This window comes from Trifolium pratense, linkage group LG3, assembly GCF_020283565.1.
Source record: "Trifolium pratense cultivar HEN17-A07 linkage group LG3, ARS_RC_1.1, whole genome shotgun sequence".
NCBI lineage: Eukaryota > Viridiplantae > Streptophyta > Magnoliopsida > Fabales > Fabaceae > Trifolium > Trifolium pratense.
In genome coordinates, this window is record NC_060061.1 from 6820463 (window position 1) to 6830610 (window position 10148).

General features: G+C 35.4%; 2 protein-coding genes across 3 annotated transcripts; one reads left to right on the forward strand and one right to left on the reverse strand.

Moving 5' to 3' along the window:
• The first annotated feature begins 1668 nt into the window (after positions 1 to 1668).
• On the forward strand, positions 1669 to 5457 carry LOC123916014 (probable serine/threonine-protein kinase At1g54610). The gene is made up of 7 exons (XM_045967333.1): positions 1669 to 2414; positions 3062 to 3346; positions 3600 to 3917; positions 4079 to 4306; positions 4385 to 4482; positions 4580 to 4700; positions 4865 to 5457. Exons 1-7 carry the CDS (start codon positions 2118 to 2120, stop codon positions 5186 to 5188), a joined length of 1671 nt encoding a protein of 556 aa, XP_045823289.1. The 5' UTR covers positions 1669 to 2117; the 3' UTR covers positions 5189 to 5457.
• A 655-nt stretch (positions 5458 to 6112) lies between these two features.
• Positions 6113 to 10148, reverse strand: LOC123916015 (protein BASIC PENTACYSTEINE4-like). 2 transcript variants are annotated; one of them, XM_045967335.1, is made up of 3 exons: positions 10066 to 10148; positions 7472 to 7634; positions 6113 to 7377 (listed from the first exon to the last, which is right to left on the reverse strand). In XM_045967335.1, exons 2-3 carry the CDS (start codon positions 7538 to 7540, stop codon positions 6508 to 6510), a joined length of 939 nt encoding a protein of 312 aa, XP_045823291.1. In that variant the 5' UTR covers positions 7541 to 7634; positions 10066 to 10148; the 3' UTR covers positions 6113 to 6507. The 2 variants fall into 2 exon arrangements, with proteins under 2 accessions (XP_045823291.1, XP_045823290.1); XM_045967334.1 differs by having other exon boundaries at positions 9956 to 10143.

Here is a 10148-nt window from a genome sequence, read left to right on the forward strand (position 1 = left end):
TTATATATATCATATGAAGACAACAATTATAATAATTTCATTTATTTTTTTTCTTCTTTTTTTAGCCTATTTTGGCTTGTTTAATCCCACATTTTCTGATGACTCCACAACAGAGTTGTCTTTGTTCATTATGTGAAACGTACACCTAGTATATGTTTCTGGTTCTAGCTTTGATGTAATTATGTATTTTCATGTAAACTAGTACACTTGTGCATGGTTTGTACCAGGATTATGTATTCATGTAACATTGAACAAAAATTATAGATCAGAGGAACACAACACATTATCCTCACAGAAAATCTGTAAATCCTTGGATCCATTAAGAAATCGGTTGTTTCGCCTTTTTTCTTGATTTCTTTAGCTCAAACTTTTCAAGTACCATCCAAGTTTGAGTGTTTGTTAAGTCCTTTTTAACCTAATCATTGAAAAATATATATATATGTGTCAAAGTATCTATATTCTTAATAAAATAAATAAATTTTAACTTTGTACATTAAAGTGTGGAATTTTCAATGTTTTATTCTATCCAATTCAAATTAATAAGTGCCTTGGAAATGTTGTTGCAGATTGTCTGGAAAATATAAAACCGGAGGCATGTAAAACAAGTTGAGGTTATCAATACACAAAGAAATGACAAGAATGGAATGCAAAGTATGATATTTGTGTATCTATATTTTCAATTGTTATGATCTCCTCATATGTTTTCACGTGTATGCATATATATACTCATGTTCTACCAAAAAAAATGACCAAAGCAAAAAATTGATAAGGGATATATATTGTGATTTTGAATTGGATATTTTTTGTTAATTGAATTGGAACTTGCAGACAATATTTATTTTAGGGTCATACTAAATAATGTCTCTAGGACACTTATTAAGCATACTGATTATATAAAAAAAAAAAAAAAAAAAACTTGTTAAACATACTAGAAAAATGAAAGTAGAGATAAAGTTAAGAGTTTAATCGACATGTATTGACGGTGTAAAATAGTTTTACACGATCGTCTAATAAATAATCATCATTTTGTCATGTCATGTCAAAAAGTGGGGTGAAGTGGGTGATGTGGCGGAAAATATGGTTGGTATTGGTTGACATTGTAACATTATTTTACACCGTCGGTGCATATCAATTAAATATAGAAAATTAACTTTTTAATGTTTTGAAGGTATTAAATGTACAAATTTCAAAATAAAACTCTTATATTAACATATTTAACTAGTGTCTCGTGCCCTGATTATCATTTTTCTTATTTTTAATGAAAACAAAATATGTGAAGTGAATAGTACACGATCAAATTAGATCACTTATTTTATGAAAGAGTGCCTAATTGAACAAATAATTTCATTCTCATTTGATCCCGATACATTCCTATTATCGGTCCCAAAATGAGTGACACAGTTGACTATTTCATACATGCCGATGCATAACTTTGACTATTAATATTTATAATTGTATAATAGTAAAAATTATAAAAATTTAATATTTTAAAAATATTTATCGAAACGAATCTAACAACATCTTATATGCTAATATTTATTTTTGTTTATTAATAAAAAAATATAATCAAAACAATATATATAAATAGTGCATAACAGTCAACTATATCACTCGATTTAAGATAGTGGAGTATTACTATAAACAATCACAAATCATTGGTTTGCAACCAAATCCGTGAAGAATTGATACAAATGAGAATTCAAAAAACAGCAATAATTGGTTTGGTACCAACCATAAAAACAGTGGATATCTATCACATTTTTATGGTCATTATAAAAAGACACCTAGCTTTTATGGCAGCCACCATTGACTTTTTCAGTAAAAAAATTCATTTCTCTTACTCCACACCAACTCAGAATCTTCCTTCCATTTCATACGCATAGTGGCAATTTCGTTATTCTCTTCAAACCCATGTCTTGTTTCATCTAACTGTATTTTGTAGCAAGCAGGTTGTAGTAAGTAGAGTGACAACCTCAAACTTCTTACCTTAAACTCTCCAAACACCAAACAAATCTTCAAAATCTTTGCTTTTTTCCGGCAACTATTCCTCCACCGCTTACGGCGGCTCCATGCGTTTTCTAAACTCTTCCATCGCCAACCACAGCCACAGCTGATAAATGGGTTGCGCGCTCGGAAAACCTGCCGGTGCTGGAGACCGACACCGTCGCCGAGATAACACTGTTACTTCTGACGGAGGTAATAATGCTGTTAAGGTTGGGGAGAAGAAGGAGACTGAAGCTTCTAACGCCGGTGAACTTTCCGGCAATGTTCCGGCAACTGTGACCCGGCTACCTCGAATCAATTCATTGGCGGCAACTCAGCCGAGTTGGCCGCCGTGGTTGATGGAAGTCGCCGGTGATGCAATCCGAGACTGGGCTCCTCGCCGCGCCAACACTTTCGAGAAGCTTGCTAAGGTAAGGTGGTTTGAACTTCGAAGCTTAATAGTTTAACCCCATTTTTCAAAAATGAAAATTGATTATTACTCTTAGAATTATAACTCTTATATTAAGGTGAGGATTGTCGGCCATCTCACAACCGATGTGTTACTTTAACACACACCCATTAATATTATAGGGTGTGGTATAACGGATCGTGAAGGATGTGAGACTCTTAACAATTACTACTACTACTGTATTGGTAAATATAGGAATTACACGAATAATGAAATTTGCTTTAAATTTGTTGATAATTGATATTTGTTGAGTTTTGTGTTTTGTGTGAGCCATCATGGTTTTATTCTTTGTAAAAGACACCAAGTTAGGTTGAGGAGTGGGAATGTTGTATATAAACTACCTTTTGTCTCGATTCCCAAACAATGTGGGACTTTTTTTTTTTTACCGTAAACAATGTGGGACTTTAAGATGTACCGGAACATATATTTTTGTACAAGTTTATAATTTTGGAGAAAAAATTAGTTTAGGTATCATAGTATTTAATATCGGTTGCAGAAAGAAAAATAAGATACAATTAGTAGTATATTGATAAAGAAATAATTAATAAACTAACTTACTTTGTTTTGAATGTGTTTGTTTTATATAAGGGTGTTTTTGTTTGGTTTCAGATTGGGAAAGGGACTTATAGCAATGTGTACAAAGCAAAAGACCTTATTACCGGAAAGATAGTGGCATTGAAGAAAGTTAGAATTGATAATATGGAAGCTGAGAGTATAAAGTTCATGGCAAGAGAGATTCTTGTTTTGAGGAAGCTAGATCACCCCAATGTAATAAAGCTTGAGGGTTTGGTTACTTCAAGAATATCATCAAGTCTTTACTTGGTATTTGAGTACATGGAACATGATCTTTCTGGTCTTATTGCTGGCATTGGTGTCAAATTCTCTGAGCCTCAGGTTCTTCCACTACTTTAAGCTGGTATTTGCAAGTAATTTGCATCATATACTATTGTGATTTAGAGGTGTTTCACCTCATCATTTTTTTGCCTTAGGGTATTTGAAAAATCGATGTATGGGTTCCAACTAATCTATGCATGCTTTGAAAATTATTAAGGATATAAGTATGTCAAATTTGTTGACATGAAGATTTTTACATTTAATATATGTAGAGTTGTGTCATGCGTGTCTCTTAGTGTCTTCTTTATGACAGGTAAAATGTTACATGAAACAATTATTGTCTGGCCTTGAGCATTGCCACAGCCGAGGTGTATTGCACCGCGATATCAAGGGCTCCAATCTACTTATTGACGACAAAGGAATACTTAAAATTGCAGATTTTGGACTTGCAACTTTCTATGATTCTAAGCAAAAGCATGCGATGACTAGTAGAGTTGTGACCCTTTGGTATCGTCCTCCTGAGCTTCTTCTTGGGGCTACATTCTATGGTGTTGGGATTGATCTTTGGAGTGCTGGTTGCATCTTAGCAGAGCTTCTTGGTGGAAAGCCAATCATGCCCGGAAGAACAGAGGTATAGTTTATGCATAAGTCCTTATATGATAAGCACTTAATTAAGTTGTTTATCTAAACAAGGCATTATTTTATATTCCTGCTCTAAAATGTGTGTATGTTCATATCCGCGCACTAATTTTCTGGATGGTATGTGACTGTTTGTGGATTGCTTGGGCCTAGGTTGAGCAACTGCACAAAATATATAAGTTATGCGGCTCTCCATCAGAGGCATATTGGAAGAAATATAAATTACCAAATGCTACTCTCTTTAAGCCACAACATCCTTATAGAAGGCGCATCTCAGAAACATTTGCGGATTTTCCGTCTTCTTCATTACCTTTAATTGAAACTCTACTTGCAATAGATCCTGATGCTCGCGGCACTACCTCATCTGCTCTAAATAGTGAAGTGAGTTATCGCTGATTCCTCGTATGTTTCTCATGCATTTGAGATGTAATGTATTCACACCTATTTTTCTGTGTGCAGTTCTTTACCACTGAGCCCTATGCTTGCGAACCGTCGAGTTTACCAAAGTATCCTCCCACCAAAGAATTGGATGTAAAGCTGAGGGATGAAGCAAGAAGGTTCTCTTTCTCTTATTCTGTTATCGCGCTTATTAAATTCTAGACCGGTTTTTTTCTTCATGCATATTAAAGCTTCTATCTTTTTAACCATTCTCAGGCAAAGAGCTCTAAATGGCAAAACTAGTGCAGTTGACGGTGTTGGACAAGTTAGAGTCCGTGAGCGCGGTTATGCAATTCCAGCCCCAGAAGCAAATGCAGAGATCCAAACAAACTTAGATGTATGTGAGATGTTTTTCTTATGTTTGTTTGCTCCCTCATACTTACCTACCCCCGCAATTCTTATGTTATTCAGTATATAAGGACGAAAACTATATTTAACCCTTTATAATGTAGTATATGATATGCTACGACAGTTAACACAATACTTTCTTATGATTTTCAGAGGTTGAGAGTTGTGACACATGCAGATGGAAAAAGTAAAAGTGAAAAATTTCCACCTCCTCATGAGGATGGAGCTGTTGGATATCCCGGGGAGGCTTCGAATAGAGGAGCTACTTCATTTGGAACAACCAAAACAAATTCCTTTAGCTCAATATTATCTAACTCAATACATTCTAAATCTGTTGGAAGTTTTGCAGCCAGATCTTATAAAGGTTGGAGAAGTGGTGAAGCAGATTCCAAGTTATCATCGTGGAAATTTATGCGTTCTTTCAAGCCTTCAACGGTTGGTCTTTCATTTAATTTATTATTTGGAAGCAGAAGATAATCTATTTCTTTGGATTTTAGCATCCTGGAATGTATAAAGGAGTGAATGACACTTTGATAAACCAATTTTGCCCTGTAATGAGGATTTAATTTTTTTTTTCTTTCTTTCAATGTTGTATTTTTGAGTATTTCATTGGCATAAAGTGTTGGCTGTTTATAATGTAAAATGCGGATGATTAGATTTGTATATTTAGAGGTTGAAGTTTGCAAGAAAAATGATGATAAAAAAAGTTTGTTATCATTTTAAATATTTCATTTTTTGTTATCAAATTTTCATTTGATATGGAGTTTTTCATTTGTTATAAATATTAGAGGTTAAAGTTTTGTTTGCAAATCGAGTATCTTCTACGCACAACTGTGAAGGCTAATTCATTGAGTCAAATAGAATCACAATAAAAAGTTTCAAGAGTTTTAAGGTTGCTGTTTTCTCAAGATTGAATTCAAGCTTGAAGAACTTTGGATTAAGTTGAAAGACACCTAAACAATATCATATAAACATCCTTGAGTACTTTTTATATGGACTAAAACGTGAACATTTTTATTGTAATTCAAGAATAGTGCGCAGAAAGTGTGAACATCCACTTTTTAATGAGGAAAAAACCAACTTTGGTAGGACTCACTTTGTTCCGCAATATTATTTCAGGTGCCCTTGACTATTTTTTGTGTTGATGTCATAGAAAGAGACTTTTTACTATCTTCTAAACCACTAATCCAGTGATCATTTAGATTTGAGTTGCTATAAAATATAAGGTATTCATATTTCTTATATAATAAAATGACTTATTGAAAGTAAGATCCATTAAGTGCATCTTTAGATAAACAGCAAATTTAGTTTAATCACATTGTTTTCTAAAGCTAGAAACAGGTAAAGTCCAAATTGAACAAACAGCTCGAGGTCGAATGACAATTTAATGGAGACTTTTGACCCCAAACGGAACTGGAAAATTTCCTCATTGAATTTTATAAATGTAGAACAATAAAGGATATCCCAGGGGGAGAAAAGTTTCCTAAGCAAAGGATTTGTAATGTACAGAAAAAGGCGAGAACATGCAGAAACCAAATGAGTACCACCGAAAAAAACATATGTGCCTACATACACTGATACACATACTTTACAGCCGTCACATTCAAAAGGATAAAAAAGGATCTAGCCATACCAGTAACTGAAAATAAACAAAGGAGAACGGCCTTGTATTGAAAAATCACCTGCATGCACTAAATTCAAGCATATCATGCTTACCAAGGCATGGTTTCGACTAAAGCTGGTGATAGGCGGTCTAAAAAGGAACACATAACTCGAAACAAATGGATGTCAGGAAGCTACTTGATAGTAATGTAACGATTTGTTCCATGTCTGGCCCAATAATCCTTAAGATCCAATGGAATAGACAAATCATGGCCTTGTGATGCAAACCTACTGAGAAGTCTGATAAAAACACTGCCACTCATTTTCCGCCCTCCAATGCGAGCATGGCGCTTGTTGGGAAGTTGTGGTAGTGGATGCATTGATAATGTAGTGGTACAACAAGATGATTGCCATCCACCATTCCCCCATTTGTAGCACTGACGTGGTACTCCGGTACACGAGCAAACTGGGACAGGCATGACAGTTTCATCGAAAGCAATCAAATTCAAGCCAACATCTTGTCTATCCCATTCGGATTTGATCTTTGTTCCTTCAGAGTAAGCCTTCCTATTTAAATCTTCACCCAGTTTCTTTATTTTGGTTGGCGACTTTGATGCCTTGTTCTCCTTTGTTCTCTTTGTTAGATGAGATTTGACAGCTTCAGAAGTTATAACAGTAACCGGGGAAGCGTCTCTTATTATTATATCTGCCGTGCTATACGCTGGTTCTGAAATGTTGGATATATGGTTTGAAGAATGGTGCATCCGCTTTGATCCTCGTTGAATTCCACCATTGAATGGAAAGTTGGAAGCACCACTCCGACTTTGAAGGGCTGCAAGGGCATTATCCCGTTCCAATAGAGCATTATCCCTCTGAGCAAGTGCTTCATCCCTCTGCCGAAGGGCTGCATCTCGAGCAGCCAAGGCTTCATTCTTTTCAGATATAGCAGCCTCTAGTTCAAGTTCCAGAAGGGCAGCCTGCCTTTCAGCCATAATGGACCTAATTTTTTTATTCATAACTAGGGCATTTTGTTCCTTTATTTGATGCTGGGGATCCGTATTCCACTACACATTTAAAACCAAATCCAATTAATCAATGAAATAGTGCAACCGCAAGTTAAAATTCAAAATGCATACTAAATCTGTGCATTTTATTTACCGGGGAATGTGCTCCTCTGTAGAATTCCACCTTATGCCTACCATTTTCATATTGATGGTCATCATCCATCTTGCTCTCGGAGGATTTTGCTACAGATGCAGTAGTTGGATTCAAGAAGTTTTGAGGTTTAAATAATCAATAATCTCTGGCTGAAAGATAAATCCTGTTAACAAATGGAAAAAAAAAAAAAAAAACTTGGCATCAAGTCAACAAACAAGGCGGGATAAGGCATGTAGAGAGTTTTTTTAGAAGGAACAACAGGAAGTCATGCAGAAAATCTTCACAACTAACAAATTAAGCCAAGAAACAAGGTGCAAGAAATGCACAGTACACAGTGGTCAATGAACGAACCACCAATTTTACAAACAAAAGCACCTAAACCAAGTCCAAACTACCTAATGCAAGAAAAGCTGAAAAACACCTGATACAAATTGTGCAAATACAAGATAAAATAGCAATCACTAAATTCCCCAAGTGACTAACAAACCCCTAGTAATAAACTGCATGGGCAAACAAATCAACCAGGCAATCTTGAAAATCAAAGCTGGACCACTAAAAAGATAGCTTGCATGAATCTGCACATAAACCCACTATTGCCCACCCTGATGACAAAGCCAAAAGGCTTGGACGGTCCCCACTTTACAAGTCAGTAGTTCTTTGTTATTGTATTTGGAAACTTTGATAGTTCCACATCCACTAGAGATAGGATTGAGTAGTGCTTATAGGGATTGGACAGTCCCCACTTAACAAGTCAGTCTTGTCGGATTGAGTTAGACCCTAAACCCAAATGCTAATACGGTACCAAAGTCTATCTTAGATCTGTTATTAGGCCACAATCTATGTTATTCCACCTGGATTTGTCAACACTCCATATGTCGAATCTCACACGTAAGGAGGTATGGTTGAGAATTGAGATCATTGTTATTCAACATGCATTAGTGCACACTTTAGATATCCAGTCCTGAGAGTTAGTGATTATAAAAATTGATCAGTCCTACCTTACAACTTGGTTTTGTGGGGTTGAATTAAGCCCTAGGCACAAAGTCTAAAAGAAACATGTTGGACAAATGAAAGGTTTCCCTATACATTAAAAACTGATTACTGTTAAGAGACATATATAGATAAATCCCTTGTATTTGACACTCTAGAGAAAGCCCTTCCTGCTTAGTATAGCTACCCCAAGGAAGTCACTTTCCTCTTTACAGTACAATCAAGACCAGAGCCACAACTAATAAATTGCAACTCAGACATTAAGATACAACCGCGATACAGCTGATGACCGACCCTGTCCATAATTGATAACATAGGCATCCTAGACACACCATGTTATGTGGGTGATATATTCGAAGAAAACTGACTATTATTTTAAACTTACACCAAAAGAATAAGACTTACAATCATCTTCTAGAGACAAATAGCAATGCCATAAATACTTAATATACAGCAAGACAATGATCACTAAATAAAATATTAACCTCTCAAATCTACAAAGTGAAAGATGTTCCCCTATCACCAACAAATCCCTCCCACTATTTCCTTAACACAAATCACACAATGTATTGAAAAGAAGCAAAGAGTGGTAACCCAGAAAAGATTTAATTAAACATGGTGAAACCTTAGATAATGGTGAAACCAGAGAGGGCAAAAACTACATGGAACTGGATCCCAAGAACAGTCTTTTTATAACCATAACTATGTTATACTCCCTCCGGTCCTATATATAAGAGAGGTTTTACTTTTTAGGTTCATTGTAAAATGGATGTATCTAGAGCGGAGGGAGTACATATGAAGGATACACCATCGTTTAACGGGCAAATCTCTGCCAGCTAACCTATTGGGCACACACAAGATAGATTCTCCCCTCAAGCCAGTAACTGAACTCCGGACCACTTGCTTAACGTGCCCGAGGGTAGTACCCAAAAAGACACAAAAATGAAAGCTAATAAATTGAATACAAGCAATCAGCAACCAAAAACAATCTACAGTTTCAGAAAAGGGAAAAAAATAAAAGGCCTAAAAGCAAGTTATGCAACCTAATAAATTTCCAAGTTTTGATGACATCATTGTACTCTCCTTAAACCATTATTACATATAAAAACTCTAAAAGGAAATCTGAAAAGCAGTTAAATATCAAAAAACCACTTCAATTCCATTTGATCAGTACAACAATTTCACACCACCAGACCCATGAGTACATACAAAAAAAAAATCAATTTTTAAATTATAAGAAGTTAACATTTGGTAAAACAAAGCATGTAATAAAAGGGGGTATGGGAAGAAATTACAGTGAAGAATGTATTTTGCAGTGAAATTGGAGAATGAAGAAAGAAGTGGAAAGTTGCAGAGTAAAAGATTGCATTACCCAGAAACAAATAAAGGTTTAGAAAATTAAAATGGTTATTAGGAAAATAGAGAGAAAATAAATATATAAACAAATGTATAACGAGAGAGAGAGAGAGAGAGAGAGAGAGAGAGAGAGCTTACAGCTACTACAATGGAATCGGAAGACGAAAAACCCTGTGTGTGTGTGTGTGTGTGTGAGAGAGAGAGAGAGAGAGAGAGAGAGAATAATTGACAACGAGAGCGTCGTTCACCTCTCTGAGCGAGCGTTTCACACACTTCTTCCTTCGTTCCTCACTCGTGTCATGTTTTCGCTTCTCTGAATGCCAAAACAAAG

What these genes read in the sequence shown, in the direction of transcription:
- LOC123916015 (XM_045967335.1), bottom strand. Translation starts at nt 7,540, where the DNA reads ATGGATGATGACCATCAATATGAAAATGGTAGGCATAAGGTGGAATTC. An exon ending in ACAGAGGAGCACATTCCCCG is followed by an intron (nt 7,378 to 7,471) that starts GTAAATAAAATG and finishes TTAAATGTGTAG; the next exon opens with TGGAATACGGATCCCCAGCA.
- LOC123916014 (XM_045967333.1), top strand. Translation starts at nt 2,118, where the DNA reads ATGGGTTGCGCGCTCGGAAAACCTGCCGGTGCTGGAGACCGACACCGT. An exon ending in TCAAATTCTCTGAGCCTCAG is followed by an intron (nt 3,347 to 3,599) that starts GTTCTTCCACTA and finishes TCTTTATGACAG; the next exon opens with GTAAAATGTTACATGAAACA. An exon ending in AGATCCAAACAAACTTAGAT is followed by an intron (nt 4,701 to 4,864) that starts GTATGTGAGATG and finishes TATGATTTTCAG; the next exon opens with AGGTTGAGAGTTGTGACACA.